Here is a 17812-nt window from a genome sequence, read left to right as displayed (position 1 = left end):
TGCCTACACCAAGTCACACACAAAAGCTATTTTTTGGCTCTTGATTAAACCCTTTTACTGTTGTTAAAATTATGAATAAATCTTTCGTTCTATCCATGCATCATATTGAGATCTATCTATCTATCTATCTATCTATCTATCTATCTATCTATCTATCTATCTATCTATCTATCTATCTATCTATCTATCTATCTATCTATCTATCTATCTATCTATCTATCTATCTATCTATCTATACCTAATGGATGTGTTTGAGGGAGGAGGAGGAAATAAAGAGAGCCAGTAGAAAGGAAAAGGAGAGAGAGGTCATCATTTGGTGCAGGCTGTGGTGGTGTAGATGAGGACACGCATGAGCTGAGTCCTCCACACCGGCAAACTCTCCTCACAGAAGAGCAGCGGACTCACTGTAACCGCCTCACGTAATACTGTATCGCAGTTTCCGCGTGTCGGTGATGTTCATGGTTATTAATAGGCTGCATTGGTCTTCCGTCGGTTTCTTTGGACCATTCATATCAGTGAATCAGATGCGAGTGCGCAGTTTTTGAGGAGACAGTAGCTACTGAGAGAACGCTCAAGATTAATATCATACGGTTCGATTTGAAAGCGCACCGGAACCGGAGGCGATATTAATGGAGCCGTGCACGTCTTGTTGAGGATCCATCTGCACTCGTCCTCAATGGTCACCTTCTGTCCGAGCCTGTCTTTCTGCTTGCTGCAGTCCGCATCAGAGGATGTACGCGGAGGGAAGCACGCCAGACACTGAGCCAGACGCGTGCCAAAAGAAGACATCATGCTTCTCCAACATCAAAATATTCCTCGTATCAGAATGTGCCTTAATGTTGGCACAGGGCACTGTAGGAGCCTATCTGGTGAGTCGAGCCGTTAACACAGGCTGCAGCTCATGCTATGTGCGCACTGTATGTGGATGACATTGAATGGTGTCCGGTACGCATCGCTTACCTTTTCCCTAAAGCAAGAAAAATAAACAACATCATGAGGCAGGGGCTCTTGCGTGGGGTAATGCGACTGCTTTATTTCTACATGAGCTTTAGAAGCGCTATAATGGAAGATGTTCATCAGTGGCCCAGTGGTTGATTACCTTATTTTGTCTTTGAGCCACTGATGGTGGAAACCGGTTGGGAACAAAAATATGTCAGAATGATCAAACCTTTTATGGAAAGCTGTTTATTCCTTTAAATAAAATATTATTTTTATTAATAGCTACTAATTACCAAAAGTTACCTAATAGTACTTTTGAAAATTCCACTATTAACTTTTCAATGAATATCCTAGGCTACTAATCATTTAGATGCTGGTACTTATTCCAGTACTGACTAGTAGGCCCTATCTGTTCACTAGTTATCATTCATTAGACAGGCCTTCCAGTGATACTTTTGTGACTGGCCAGCACATAGAAACTAGGAACTATTCCATATTTACTCATAATATGAATATTTAATTACCTTTTTTGCCTGTTGGTATCAAAACATACAACACAAGTTTAATAATTTTGTCATTTCAATTTTATATTTTGTTTTTAGAGTGATTAACATTCTCTCCAAGGATGATGAAAAAGCCTTTGGCTAACTCTGGCGCATTTAGAGTAGTGTTTATTAATGTGCAGTGTCCCTGTTAAGTAAATTAATAAAATGAAAAAAGGATAGCCATTAAATTATATGGTTATTATTGATTCCATCTATTTAAAAGATTCATTTCAGTTGTTGCTGGTAGCCTACTTATTTCAGTTGTACTAGTAACCAGATACTAGAAGTTATTATTTAGTTAGTTATTTATAACTATTCAAATAATGTAACTTTAATTGTTAGTGCCATTGTTACACGTTACATGTGGTTATTATAGTAATAAGTATAAATTATGCATAATTACATGCAACTAAACCAAGCCCTAATCTAAGTACACGTAGTTAATTAATATTACTCAATACTTAAATGTATAGTTACAGTGTAACAAAGACACCTTAAAATAAAGGGTTACACTTTATTTTAAGCTGTCATTGTTAAAGTGTAATTATATATTTAAGTACCAAGTAAATATTAATTAACTACATGTATTTAGTGTGTCGGATTTTGGTTTGGTTTAGTTGCATGTAATTATGCATAATTTAATGTTATTGCTATGGTAAGTACATGTAACATGTAACAAGGACACTGTGTTACCAAATAAAGTGTAACATAAATAGCTACCATTCCCATTTACTTAGTAGCCAGGTATTACAAGTAACATTTTCAGGGATTCTGATTCTGTCTTTACATATGACAAGCAAAAAAAGGAATTGTAAACTCACAAGATAAAAAATGTTAGAACAAACAGCCAGGACATATTAATGTCTCAGAAAATGAAGGTGCCAAATTACAGATGGCCAAAGAAATAATTGACAAAAGTGAGTGGGGATTGAAATAGTTACGATTAGAATAGAATTTACTAGTATCTAACAATTACTGCGGACAAATGGGATTAATACTAGCCAATACTGGATTACTTATAACTAATTTAGAAACTGAGCTGGTAACATACCTTTAGATACTAGTTAGTTTAAAGGAATAAATGTTAAAATGACCTGGCTATTGAATTTAGGTTAGCTTTCAGCACAGGAGAAAGATTCACACATTCATGTCACTGCATGAATGCATCTGGTCTGTAGGGTTAGGTAAAGATTGATATGTTATTTTCCATAGCGATGACTTATTGTGCCTGATGAACAAATCTGCTGTGATTTGTTATGTTGTGACCTGAATGGGAAATGTATAAATCGCTTAAAAATGACATATTCTTTGTCAACTCTCATATGAATTGATTTATACCTTCAGTATTGTGTAGGCTAAATGAGTTCTTCATGACAGTACACAGCATCCATGATCTCAGCAAATTCTCATCATTTCTGTTGCTTAAGATCTCCAATCCATGAAAGCATAAACAATATATTTTAGGTTTGAATATGGCACATGGTCATTGTCACAGCTTTGTAACTGCATTGTTTCTTTATATTGTAGGTCAGTGTCCTCACCACGCTAGAGCGACGTTTCAACTTGCAGAGCGCTGATGTGGGTGTGATCGCCAGCAGCTTTGAGATTGGCAACCTTGCCCTCATTTTATTCGTCAGCTACTTTGGGGCCAGGGCTCATCGGCCGCGTCTGATTGGTTGTGGGGGCATCGTAATGGCGCTGGGAGCGTTACTGTCAGCACTGCCTGAGTTCTTGACCCACCAGTATGAATATCAGTCTGGAGAACCACGACCTGTGGGACAGGGAAAGGATGTGTGCTCCAATAGCAGTCGAGCAGGTCTCTCTGATCCTAACTATTTCTGTGGGAATAGAACCAATACCAACATGATGTACCTGCTGCTGATCGGAGCGCAAATGCTTCTGGGGGTTGGAGCGACACCCCTGCAGCCGCTGGGTGTGTCTTACATCGATGATCATGTCAGGCGTGAAGACTCCTCCCTTTATATTGGTGAGACTGATCTACACAACCATCATTGTACCCACTCCAGCCCCGCCACTAAAGCTTAAGTGCCCCTTAATCAGAGATATTGTGGCTGACAAACAGCAGCACATATTTATATTCATATACAAACATGAAACCCTTTATTCATATTTTTTTGTTCTCTTTCCTAAATAATGAAAATGAATAGTAGTAGAAATAATAGTATAGTGGAGAGTACCTGGTGACCAGGGGTGCATTTTATAGACAGATTTTATAGATAGATTTTTATTTTACTTTATTAAACATATTGTTAAAAAACCTTTATTAAAATAATCTAATGATTAATAATAATTATTGTAAGTACATTATTATTATTATTATTATTATTATTATTAGCTTTTTTAGTTGACTCAGTTAAGGGTTAAACAATTAATAAAGTAAAAAATAAAAAGAATTATTAATTATTTTAAATGGTTCAGTTTTGAGTAATGGGTAACACGTTATAATAAGATTAGTCAATACATTAACTAACAATGAATGAGCAATACATTTATTACAGTATTTATATTAATATTTGCTAGTTAGTTAAAAATATAAAAGGAAAAAATAAATAATAAAATAAAACTGCTTATTGTTAGCTTCATTGTCTGCTACAATTTTTGATTTTAATAATGTATTAGTAAATGTTGAAATTGATTTTGAAGTTGAATTAAATAAGATTAATACATGCTTTAGAAGTATTTTAGTTCATGTTAACTAATGTATTAAGTTAACAAATGTAACTTTACTGTAAAACGTTAGTATTGTTCATTGTTGGTTCATAATACCTAACATAGAACATTATTGTGAACAGATTATATTACAGATTAATTGTTTTGAACAGATTTGTTTGCCTTAATCTATTCTAATCCACTTTAGGACAGAACAACAGCATAATGTTTAAATGCTTTCCTTTTGCATTTGAACCTGGTATCATGGCAATGCTACACATTCACTATGGTCTACAGCAAACCGTAAGAAAAAACAGTGACCTAGAGGTGTAATAGGCTGGTCTGGACCTAGAGAGTTTCTGCTTGTCATCACAGTATCCTGAGAAAGGCTCATTTTATATCTCATTCAATGTGTTTTAAAAACAACTTGCTGTACTTTAGAATGGAAGTTAAAGACAAATACTGTATTTTAAATGGCCTCAAATAGCACTACTTGAACCCCTGGTCAGGCACTAAAGAAACACTAGAGTGTTGTTGTTATTTTAGGGCATATCATGTAGCACTACGGTCAATATCCTGCGTTGAAACAATCACAGCACTTATTGTTATTAATGATTTATAAGCCACAAAATGTTGTATGCTTAGTGCATCGGCTCTTTACTGCTTCCTGGAGGACTCCCTAACAGAAGACGGCACACAAAAGCGTAGTTATTATATGTGGCGGGTTTAGGTTTGGGGTGAATTCACTTGGGAAATTTCCAAGAATTGAGCTTAAACCCATTTGTTTAGTGTAGTGCATCACTGTCTTAATCTCCTGTTGCTATGTTTTGAGGGATAAACAAGAAGCAATGATGGCCTTCAGTGCCTGTTATTTCTGCAGTGAAGCTAATGTGCGCTGGCTGCTCTGTCATCCCTCAGGCAGCTCACTCTTTCTCACTATTCTTCTCACTCTCTCGCTATTCTTCTCACTTTCTTTCTCTCACACTACAACAATGAATCTGCATATATTTGATACAAACAAAGACTAGATCATCAACCGCAGACGTGAATGTCTTAAGAAAGCTCCTGAAATATAATCTTAGCATGGACATTGATCAGTGTATGACTATTGTAATTGAGTAGCTTTCCACAGGTAATTCAAGGTCCGGATTGTAAGATTCTCTGTGAATGTATGTGGGTTTGCGTGTGTGCGTTTCACATCATTTCTGCTGTGTCTCCTTCTCTGCAGGGTGTTTGACGTCTTTGCATTGAGCTGACTTGACTGTCTGTGAGCATTAATGTCTGTGCAACCCATGCAAGCTTTCTCTCTCCCTCTTGCGTGTTTTAATCCTTTGTAACCTTTAAAACTGGACCCATCTCTTATTTAAACATAATGTAAACTAGCACAGACATAAACATCCTCTTTGGAGACAGTCATTGCTAGTGGGCATAATGGAATCAGTCATTTAGCTGTTTGATCATAGAGGCTTTGGTTAACAGAAATGCATTTGGCATCTTTCACAAAGGCACAAGCAGAACGGCTGTTTAAAGTGAATTATCCAGCGTTTGTATTCATACAGAATCCTAGAGGAAGAGAACTGATCTAGGATTACATAGCGGTAACATTAGGACTGGCATCCTTAATCAATTTCATCCAGGCTAATGGATATAGCTAGAACACTTTTTAAAGATCAGAGCAAATATTGACTTTGAAGGTCATGTTACAGACCCTTCTGACCCTTTCCTTTTACAGCAATGAGGTGAAGATCATTCTTTTCATAGTAAAGGTTTGTTTACACCAAGGACAATAACTATAAAGTTTTAATAATCATTCTAATTCTATGAGAATAGGAAAGTTCACTCCACGACTATAATGAGGAAAGTTATCATTGGAAGCACTCTCAGAACAATTGTTTTCTAGCTGATGAATGATTAAAACATAGACAGCCAATCAGAATCCACCAGACTTTAAAGAGCTCAAGCATTTACCGTGGTAGACGACATAACCGTTATGCATACTTATAATAAACTATCAAACTTAAATCCTTCTATATTTTATGTCTGTGTTGTTGTTTTTTTTGTATGACAAAATTCTGCTTCGTCCTCACAGGAATAAATTACATTTTTAAATATATTAAAATAGATATCTTAAATTGCAAATAACCACAATATTACAATTTTTACTGTATTTTTGATCAAATAAATGCAGCCTTGGTGAACATAAGACTTATTTCAAATCTTATTAAAAATCATACCGAACCCAAACTTTGGAATGGCAGTGTGAATGGTAGTGGTTGTGAAATTTACTTTTGCGAATAGTCGTAAAATGCACAGGATAATGTGCAGTCAGTCAGTCATTACTGCAAAATAAACCCCTTCAGGATGATACAAGATCACCCCGTCAGCTGCATCTGACTGTACATTGTCTTCTACATGTTAATTTATAGTGTACTCTGATAATGATTATGCTGAGTCTGGACAGATAATTACTCACCGAATGGCAAAACAGCTGATAGTACAACATTTACTAACACATGGACAATCTATATGTTGACTACTACCCTTTTAGTACTATTCCTACAAGATATAATAATCAACACAGAAATGTGTGTGCTTTTTAGCTTTATCATTAACTCATCAGATGCCAGTTATAGCAATGATGATGTTGATTATGCAAATGAGCTATTAGAGAACATTTAAAATGTACACGATCACTAAAGGAAATTGCTTCTTTACTTTGGGCTATTTTAGGTTGTGTCTCAGAAGGGAATGCAGTTGCAATCAAAACTTTTCAACCCCCCAGAGACTGTAAGCTTTTTCTAAAAATACAGAGTTTTTTCAGTTTAGTTGTAAAACCGTTTAGTAGTAAAACAAAGTGAAGATGTCAATATATAATGTAATACCTTTGATTTATAGGATTCTTTTGTAATAAGTCATCATTATTCAACCCCTATTCAACTGCTGTTTTTAAGTCACTTATTTGTATGTGTTAATACACAGTTAAGAACAAAACTAAATTAGCTTATGCTATTACACATTCATACATTTAGCCCATGCATGTGCTAGCCTAAAGGTGAGGAGCAAATATGGTCAAAAGAGCTCTCACAAAAGCTATAGAGAACAAATAGTTTTATTATATTATAAAGTCTATGGCTACAAGAAGACTTTCAAAACAGCTGGCAGACTATAGGTTTAAAAGCTGTTGTAACAGAAAAGAAGAAAAGTGTTGAAGAAATGCACAATATCATATGGGGAAATGCAATGTTTGATCAAAGACTTGCAAAATTATCTGATGAAAGGAGGAAAAATAATTTCAATGCAGAATATAAGAACAATAGACAAGTATGGCTTTCATGTTGGGACATCTTGCCGAAAGCCACTCTTGACCAAGAAGAACATAAAAGGCCAACTTGAATATGCTAAAATTGGGATAGACCTGTGGGGAGTTTATGGGGTGATATGACCACACTGAAACTTTTTAGACCCATGGATCAGGGTTACGTCTGGTGCAGAAAAGGCAAAGCTTATGAGCCATGGTCAAACAGTCCTGCTACGAAGTCCAGTCTTGTTATGTGGGTGTTTTGCTTTTGCAGGAAGTGAAAATCTTGACTGTATGAAGGACAGCATTAATTATTTGAAGTATCAAGCCATTTTGGCAAAGATTTTGATGCCTTTGGTGCAGTGACTGAAGCTTGATGACCAATGGGACAGCCCTGCAGGACAGCCATCCCAAAGTATACTGCCAAATCTACTAAAGCTTGGTTCAGTGATCAGTCGTAGAATCTTCTTGAGTGGCCTGTACAGTCTTCAGATTTAAAATCTCACTGAAAATATTTGGTTGAATTTGAAGAAAGCAGTGGTAACGTGAAAACCAAAGATTATCCGTGATTTGGAACCTTTTTCAAGTGAGAACTTGGCCAAGATTTCAGTAGCGGGTAACAGAAGCTTCTCAGCACTTAAAGGCAGCGTTTATTGGAGATTAAAAGATTCAGCACAAAATGCGATTTATGGGGGATGAATAATTTTGTAGAGCCAATTCAATTTTTTAAATTTCGCATCAAGTAAGTTCTCAGAATAAATTGAATGTGTATTAATAATCTTTATATAATAGTTTACTGATTTCTTTATTGAATTGTTTCCATAACATGTTCTTGGCAACAATGTCCTGCAGGTCAAGGTGGTTCAATCATTTTGATTGCAAATGTATATTTTAATTCCCCTTCTGCAATAATAATAAACTTTAGAGTTTTCATTTACATAAGCTAATATCATATAATCTAGATCAGTAGCACAAAGGCCATCTTATTAACCCATGAGGGATTTGAATGAACTTCATTTAAGTGAATTGACAACAATCTGGCCAAAACTCTGCATGAATGAATATCATTTCCTACATAACTATTTTGACTCTTGTCTGTTGTATTTCATTACAGGTATCTTATTCTCTACACTGGTCTTTGGACCGGCTTGTGGTTTTATTCTTGGCTCTCTGTGCACCAAAGTTTATGTTGATGCGGTCTTCATTGACACATGTGAGTATTGCCATCACAAATCAATCATGTTATTTTTAATTGTAAATGGCTTTGGAAAAAAACATCTATTAAGTGCATGCATGTAATGAAACTGTATCTCAGTAATATCTCATCAGATCTCTGTTCACTCCTGACAGCCACGCTGGACATCACTCCTGACGATCCACGCTGGATCGGTGCCTGGTGGGGCGGCTTTATCATATGTGGCCTTTTCCTCTTCATCTCCTCGTTTTTCATGTTTGGGTTCCCGCAGTCGCTGAACGAGCCTGGGGAGGGCCCAGGGGGTGAGAGCGAACAGGCCATGCTGCCTGCTGAGCTGGTGCAGGAGTATGAGGGAGTCAAAACCTCAGATGACCCAGAGATCAGCACTGGCCTCACCTGCTGCCAGCACCTGCAGGGTGAGAAAGAAGACAAGAGAAAAAGAGTCTAAACACAGAGGCTTTATAATCTATCATACATGAAATAATCATTTCGTTTGATTTGTCATTGTTGTCAGTTCTTTACTTGTAGGAGTTTTAGACTTTATTTCAGACCTCTAAAAATGCTTTTAAAGGGATAGTTCACCCAAAAATTTGTATTAAGTTCCAAACCTGTAAGACTTCATCTTCAACACACAAATGAAGATCTTCCAGTTAATATCTTAGAGCTTTCTGTCCCCCCATTGACAGCTATGCAACTACCACTTTGATGCTTTAAAAAGTTCATAAAGAGATTGTGAAACTAATCCATGTGAATTGAGCGGTTTAGCCCAAACTTTCTGAAGAGACTCGATTGCTTTATATGATGAACAGATTTAATTTAGGCTTTTATTTTTACATACATCATCATTAACTCACACATCAGTTGTGGTAAACAGATGCTCGAGCATGTTCGCTTGACATGTAAGAACCAGTGAGGTTCATTCTTGTCTTACAGAGCACGTTTGAGCTTTTGCTTATGTTTATGTTATATATTTGTAATATATTTCTATGTTGAAATCTTGCTAAACTGCTTTAAATTGTTTTGTTTTACTTTCACAAGAGTACAGTATGTGAAATAAATATCGGGAGTGTCAAATTACACAGTGCAAATTCCATTCGCACTGGCTCTGCCTAACAATGCCTGGTTGGGTCAAACAAGATTTAAAAAAAACACATATTTCAATGGCTTCAGTGGTAAAGCGTAAGGCTTAAGATCCTTGGTTTTGACACAATCTACCCTGGTTCGAATCCTCCTTTTGCAAAGATCGCTCGTCTCCGTTTTCTCATCACAAATCACATCGGAAAGGTATTTACTTTCAATAAAAATTAAGTAAATATTCTACATATGGAAATAAAGTGCCTAACAAAATGTTTAATAATAATAATAATAATAATAATAATAATAAATGCATTTATTGGGTAGGGTTAGGGGTAGGTGTAGGGAGAGTTTTTATTGTCCCATTAAGGCGGTATCCATGTAATAATTTTTGTAAATATAATCATTTACACTTTGTTTTTATTGCATCCTGTTAATGTACAACAATACTGAAGTGCAAATAGTATGCATCTATCAAAATAAAGTATAAATTGCATGTAATTACTATTTACATATATTGCAAAGAACTGCTACTTTTATATGGTGTAAATTTAATATATCACTATTTTCATACAGTATGCTATTTTCACTTATTAAATAGCATATGCTATTTGCACTTAGTATAAATATAATCTAGTTGCTATTAACACTTGGTGTAAAAAGCTGCTTCCAATAAATAATTACACAATATAAAATAATAATAATACAGTCAGCTTTACATAAATTAATCATTTGTTTTGGCTTTAATTAAAAGTGGAATCCTGAAAGAGGGGAGCGCATCATATTTTCAGATGTTTGAAATCAAAAAGTTTGAAAACCCCTAAACTACAACATTCTCTTCAACAACATTTTCATCTGATCATCCACTGTCGTCTCAGTTATCCCTAAGGTGACTAAGCATCTGCTGTCCAACCCGGTGTTCACCTGTGTCATTCTCGCTGCCTGTATGGAAATCGGTGTGGTGGCTGGATTCGCTGCCTTCCTAGGGAAATATCTCGAACAGCAGTTCAACCTCTCAACGTCCTCTGCCAATCAGCTCCTAGGTAGGCAAGCACACATAAAACATCCAAGTCACAAAACACAATTTGAAATAAAATCACTGCTAGTAACTGCACGCTTCTTGTCAAATCTGTTTTGTTTTTTTGCTTGTGTTTACAGGTATGACAGCAATCCCCTGTGCTTGCCTGGGTATATTCCTGGGCGGCCTCCTGGTGAAAAAGTTGGATCTGTCTGCATTAGGGGCTATCCGTCTGGCCATGCTAGTCAATATCATCTCTACGGCCTGCTACGTCTCCTTCCTTTTCCTTGGCTGCGATACGGGCCCAGTCGCTGGGGTGACTGTTGCCTATGGCAACGAGTGAGTAGAGCGCTACAGCATAAAAGCCTCACACAAATTTTTAATGATCCACAACAATTGGCAATAAATACAGTCACTTAGAGTATAAAGACTTGTGTTTGTAGCATTAATTTTAGAGGATCGTGTTTATAACTCGGCTCACTAAACTGTGCATTTGAAAGGAACACGTCATCCCTGCTCATCCCTTGATTATTCTCTCCATTTAGGAGCCTAGGTTCATGGGAGCGGACGGAGGCCGCATGTCTGTCAGGCTGTAATTGTTACACATCTTCTCTAAGCCCCGTTTGCGGCTCCAACGGCATCACCTACCTCTCAGCCTGCCTGGCTGGCTGCACTAAAGGCGTGAGTCTCCTTACACAGCTGGTCATAGACACACTCCCCAATTCATACAGATCAATAAACTCAGGCACACATAAACGCTTCCTAAAGTCATAAGTATCAAAAGTACTTTAGGGAATGCCCGTTTTTCTTCCATCTTTAAGATACATCAGTCCCCTTTGTCTCAAATCTTCGGTTCTTTTTTCCTCTGGATGGTCATCTGGAAATCCCCTGAGCAGCACTTAAGATCCATCATGAAATATGCACTCAGCACTGCTCTCCCCCTCCCTTTCTCAGAATCTGACAGGCTGTAAGTGCATCGCCCAAGGCGACGAGCCCGGTACAGCCACGCCGGGGAAGTGTTCGAGCCCCGGCTGTCAGCAGGCCTTCCTCACGTTCCTCGCAGTCGTGTGCGTGTGCAGCATGATCGGAGCCATGGCTCAGACTCCATCCGTCATCATCCTGATCAGGTAATACCGCTGACACAAGTTTAAACCCCAGTACATTTAGATCCATGTCAGTGGTTTCATGAGTCTTAATCAGTCATGGTTGTCATCTGCACATCATAATGAACTAGTACTAATCTTTAAGTCGTTGGTGTGTGTAGAACTGTGAGCCCAGAGCTGAAGTCTTACGCCCTTGGAGTTCTTTTCCTGTTGCTCCGGCTGCTAGGTAAGATTTTTGCATAATAAGTGATATACAATTGTAGTCAGAATATGAGTGTGAAACTGCTCCATTGGGCTATGATTATGGGGCGTGTTTCAACCGAACCAGGAAAGACATTAATTGGATAGACCTACAACCAATCAGAGCAGCGAAGCGACGCATTGTCAAATGTCAACAGAGCTCAAATGCACTGTGTTGCCAAGTCCGCATTTTTTTTCCGCGGGTTGAAGCGACTATTATGTGATATATAGACCCATGAGTGCAAATTTTAGCAGGCAACCTTGGCAAAATAACACACATTTTACCCCCCAAATGTCATTTTTTTTCGGAGAACAATACCCCCCCAACCCACCCAGAGAAGCTATTGTTTAGGGCTAGTAGTTGGCGGGTTTTGTTGTAAAAACTTGGCAACCCTGTCTGCACACGCGCTGGTATCAGGCTGGAATAAACGATCTTTGCCGGTGTTGTAAAAAAAAAAACATAATTTAATGATACACAGAGTACTTACCCAACATGATCATCATTTCTGAGAGAAATTGTGAAGGTGAATGCATATACAAACAAGCTCTCCGTTTAGGATTCGAAAAAATATAATTCAAGCCCCTTTGATGACGTGGATGATTAATGTTGATTATCTGTCCATCATCGTCTAAAGCCTGCCCTGATGATTTCATTGGTCCAAACAGTTTCTGTCCGAACTGCCCGACCTAAAAATGTTGTGGGCAGGGCCAAGTTCGGCTGGCATCCAGGCTACATCTTTTTAGGATATTTTGATGAATAGAAAGTTTAAAAGAACAATTTATTTTAAATAAAAATCTTTTGTAAAATTTTGATCAATTAAATTCGCCCTTGCTGAATTAAAGATTTTATTTTAAAAAAGTAACAAAAAAAGCTTTAAAACGGCAGTTATAGAGGCTGAATTAAAAAAGATAAATGCGACTTAAAATCACAATTCAGACTTTTTTTCTCGCATTTGTGATATAAACTCACAATTGCAAGTTATTTCAGAATTGCAGAATATCAACTCACAATTGTGAGTCTTTTTTTCTCAGAATTGCATGTTTATATCTTGTACTTTTGTCATTATAACATTGAGACAAAGTCACAAATATCTTTAAAAAAATCTTCTGTGGCAGAACCAATGTACTGCAAATCACTGTGTATAAAAACCTCTGCAAATGTGTAAATGTAATCTTTAAATAGCAAATTTGTTGTCTACAAATTTGTAAAGCACTTAAGGCAAATTTATATACAAAGTAATAAAATATCTTAGGCTATTATACTGACCTCTGTTTTCCATGTCACAGGTTTTATTCCTCCACCTCTGATCTTTGGCATTGGGATTGACTCCACGTGCCTCCTGTGGAGCTCCGTGTGCGGCATTAAAGGGGCCTGCATGCTTTACGACAACATCACCTACCGCTACCTTTACGTCAGTATCGCCATCGTTCTCAAATCCAGCGCCTTCATCCTCTACACCGTCACCTGGCAGTGTCTGCGTCAGAACTACTCCAGGTACATTAAGAACAGTGAGGACTACCTGACCCCAAGCCAGCTGTTCGCCTCCAACCTCACCCTGGACAACCTGGGCAAGGACATTGTACACCCTTCCAACCGCACCAAGTTTATTTACAACCTAGATGACCACGCCTGGAGCGAGAACATGGAGTCAGCCATATAGTCCCACCCCAAAGAGGGCCAGCTGGCCTGTATGCACATGCTAATTTAGTGTCATAACGCTTTTATTCAAAAGAAATTCCATATAAGCCGATTTCTGCACATTCCCGCTTGGGAGAAATGGGCACTCTTTTAGCATATCCAGGGTGTTTTAACTAAACAGAGCCAAATGAATTTGACTGTTACTGTAGTCAGGACTTGTATATGCTGGATATATGATATGTGGAGATGAAACGCATCTATCATATTAGGGGATGTATTAGGTCGCAGTTCCAAAACCGAACAATTAAGGCCCGTTCACATTAATGATAAGTATGACGAAAAAACTATTCTAAAAACATTCTTAATATAAAAGAGTAGCAGAGTTCACACCATAACTATAATGATAACAGGAACGATATAATTGCAATTAGTCACTTCCAGAAGAATTTTTCTCCAGCTGATGAACGATTAAAAAATTGACAGCCAATCAGAATCGATCCTGCTTTATAGAGCTTGAGCATTTAAAGCGGCATACAACAAAACTGCAGAGCGTGCTTAGAACAAGTAGACCGACATTGTGTGTTGGTGTGGACGCTAATATATTTATTATCGTTATAGTTATCATTCTCGGTGTGAACGGGCCTTTAATCTTCCATCAGTCGAAACTAGCCCCAGCTTACATATATAAGCACCTTTTTTAGGTTTCATTTTGGATGGTCTTTTTAGTATTTTTTAAAAAAATTTAAAGAATATTAGCATATGAGTTCTATGAATATTAGCTAATATGTTTACTTGAATATTGTGAGGCTCTAATCAGTCTATTTTTATGGAGGGTCTTAGAAAGCTTGATGTTATTACTCAATCTCTCCTCTGTACAGTCATTAGACTTTAAAAGACATAGATACAAGTGCAGAGTTCACACAAGTCATGTAACCTATTAATCAACCTAAATACATAATAGTGAACATATTAGGCCCGTGTCTGTGAAAACGTATAGCTTGAATAGACAAAAGGTTCATTAGTTTTGTGATGCCTCGTTATTTGTCATCTGCAGTGGTCCTGAGCAACATCTAAAGCAACATGTAACATTAATCAGTAGTTGTTATCAAGCAGAGGACGCTGAAGGACGGAAAAATGGATTTATTTCAATGCATGCAGGTATTGCATGTTGATGCATCAGAGTAGGCGCATGGGAATTTTAGGGATATTGTTTTGGAGAAGGTAGACATTTCCCTTCTATTACTCCAGCATCTTCTTAAATGGTGTTTTATACAGTGTGCGCAGAGCTATTAATGGTATTACGGCGCCTCGTATACTTTTTTTCTTCCAATCTGTTCAAGGAATTCGCTCGGAAGACCAAATGCAAGGATTAAAAAAGTTTTGCAGCAGTAAGTTGTAAAACATCTATATATATTATTATTATTATTTTTATTTATTTTTGCAAACGTTGCAATATATATAACAAGGAAATAAACATAAGGAAATTATTTGTCAGCTACTAAAATATTAATCTGAGTGACACTAAATAATTATAATATGAACAAATATTTCAAAATGACTTCAGAGTTAATTCATACATTTTTGTATGGCATTGGACCTAAGAATTTGTTTCATATACTTATGACTTATTTTCTATGCTTTTTGTAAAAAATTTAAAAAAATTAAAAAAAATAAATAAAAAAAAGATTTATAAAAAATAATGTAGGACAGAAAGGTGGTGGATCCATGGTAATGTAACAAAGCTAAATGCTATTTATAGAGAAAAATTATTTGTTTCTGCTGCTTTTCAAAGATGGTTTACTGGATGCAAGTACACTGAAGAGACCCACATAGGGCAAAACCCAAACCCATTATCACCCTTCATGTAAATGGCTTCCCAAGCACATTATTTTAATGCATTGCAATATACGCCGAAACGCTTGATTGCTTGAATGTCGAGGCCGGAGTCAATACAAATGGGATGATATAAGAATGATGTCATTGTTTATATAATCATTCCTCTCTATAGATAATTCATTGCCGTAAAAGTGCCAAAGTGATGCCATTTAAGTGTTCTGAGTTCTCTCTGAGGCAGTTCTTCATAATGCTGGAATTGTATATGACCGCAAGATGCTTTATTGTATTGTATGTAGACATATGTGATATCTTAAGCAACCATTACACCTTGTACATAGCGACATTTAAGTCTATTCTCTCCAGAATGTAGAATATAGCGATGCTTTAGGCTTTTACAGGTGATGTTACAAGTCTCAACTTTGGACAAAATATATTATTGTTAAATGCAGATGGAGATTATGTTATGCTTACAGAGGAATGTTGTGGTATATTTTTCTACCCATGTCTGTATTACAAAGCTTATGTGTAATGACCATAAAAGGTGTAAAAAAAAGAGAAAAAAAATTACATGAACGACTATCTGCACTAAAACATTGTCCTTGCATTTTTATTATAAAGCTCAAATTATTTATTTTCCTCTGTCAACCAAGAAAAGGTCTCTGCACATAAAGCATTGATCACATTGAAATAATTTACAAGTGCCTTTGCTCTTCATTTCATACTCACCAGTTATTTGAAAGACTTTTGGAACTTTTGCAACCGCAGTGTGTTTAGTATGCCTCGCAACATGTTTAGATTAATTTTACATTTGTTTTCCTTCTCAAGGCAAATAGGACTACTTCTGCAGGCTTTTTTTTTTTATCCCTATCAGTAGCATATGATGCATACACTTGTATCACAGCACACAAATGTTCTGATTAAATGCAGCATCAGTGTGTTCACATTTATGCAGCTCAGTGTTTTAGGCTCTTATTAAATACACATGGATATGTTGGATCAAAAACATTACAACTGATTTGTTTGCGAGGTCTGTTCAGTTTAAAAAGCTTGATCTTAAATATCTGCAGTCATCAAAAAAACATTTAAGGCTTTACTTGCAATTAACAGTAGAATAAGAAATTTAAAACTGTTTTTTTAAAAACGCATTCCAATTATTCATTACATTTTCATTATGTGTACTTCCTGATATATGTGCTTAGGCATAAAAACATTCATGTGTTCATTCACATACATTACCAGTCAAAAGACAGTAATTGCCTGTCAGAATCCAGACAGTAAAAATAAAAATATTGTTTAATGTACATTATCAATCAAAACTCTGGAAACATTATACATACATTATTACACATTACAACAAATGTTTTTGAAAGTAGTATCTTCTGCTAATCAAGCCTGCATTTAAAAAAAATCAAAAATGCAAAAAAAAAAAAAAAAAAAAAAAAAAGTGATTCTTGTGAAATATTAAAGTAAAATAATGGTTTTCCATTTTAATATAATTTAAAATATATTTGATTTCTGTGTCGCAAAGCTGAATTTGCAGTATCATTGCTCTAGTTTTCAGGTGTCACATGATCCAGAAATCTTATATGCTAATTTGATTGGTTATTATCAATGTTTGAGAGAGTTATAACTGTTTTACTGTATTTTTGATCAATAAAATGCAGGCCTGATTAGCAGAAGAGACTTCTTTTAAAAAAACACACAAATTATTATTTGGTCTTGTAGATTAAAACAATTTTATTTTTACTTTCTGGATTCTTTAAGCTTAAGTTCTTAAGTCACTCAAAGCTTGCCATTCTTAAATCACATTTAAGTCAATAAAAAAGGCCATCGTCACTCATGTAGTGATGAATGTAGCACTGCTTACTCAGTAGTCACTATCAAATCAGCTTTCTATTAGTCAATGGAGCAAATTTGCATGAACAACTTAAACACAAGCACAGTCAGACTGGGACTTCGTCCTCATGCTGAGCTCCAGTAAATGCGGCTGCACCTTTAAAGTGTGTTTCTTTTGCATATATATAACTGATTCACGGTAAATCAATGTATGAAAAAAAAACAGCTACTAGCACTGGAATAAAGCATACAAAAGATTCATCCAAACACCACCAAATATTTTTGAGAATCCCTTTCATATGAAAGTTCATTTTTATTATTGACAGCGTTTAAAAAACAACTTGTGCATAAAAAAAGAGGGTTTATCCACTAGGAAAATAGCCACCAAAAGCCTATATAAATACTTCACTCCAAACTGT

The 17812-nt window shown here is 36.3% G+C and overlaps 1 protein-coding gene across 1 annotated transcript; it reads left to right on the top strand.

The window, feature by feature from the left end:
• Positions 1–294: 294 nt before the first annotated feature.
• On the top strand, positions 295–16248 carry slco3a1b (solute carrier organic anion transporter family member 3A1b). The gene is made up of 10 exons (XM_067437399.1): positions 295–869; positions 3012–3471; positions 8567–8665; positions 8803–9063; positions 10600–10764; positions 10880–11078; positions 11285–11420; positions 11694–11866; positions 12004–12068; positions 13370–16248. Exons 1-10 carry the CDS (start codon positions 732–734, stop codon positions 13741–13743), a joined length of 2070 nt encoding a protein of 689 aa, XP_067293500.1. The 5' UTR covers positions 295–731; the 3' UTR covers positions 13744–16248.
• Positions 16249–17812: the final 1564 nt, after the last annotated feature.

Source organism: Pseudorasbora parva, chromosome 1 (genome assembly GCF_024679245.1).
Source record: "Pseudorasbora parva isolate DD20220531a chromosome 1, ASM2467924v1, whole genome shotgun sequence".
Taxonomy (NCBI): Eukaryota; Metazoa; Chordata; class Actinopteri; order Cypriniformes; family Gobionidae; genus Pseudorasbora; species Pseudorasbora parva.
The sequence above is the reverse complement of the archived record's forward strand: the minus strand, read 5'-3'. Positions and strand labels throughout refer to the sequence as shown.

Coding starts and splice junctions, on each gene's coding strand:
- slco3a1b (XM_067437399.1), top strand. CDS start 732: ATGTACGCGGAGGGAAGCACGCCAGACACTGAGCCAGACGCGTGCCAA. Junction 870..3,011: donor GCACTGTAGGAGCCTATCTG/GTGAGTCGAGCC, acceptor TTTATATTGTAG/GTCAGTGTCCTCACCACGCT. Junction 11,079..11,284: donor ACTGTTGCCTATGGCAACGA/GTGAGTAGAGCG, acceptor CTCTCCATTTAG/GAGCCTAGGTTCATGGGAGC.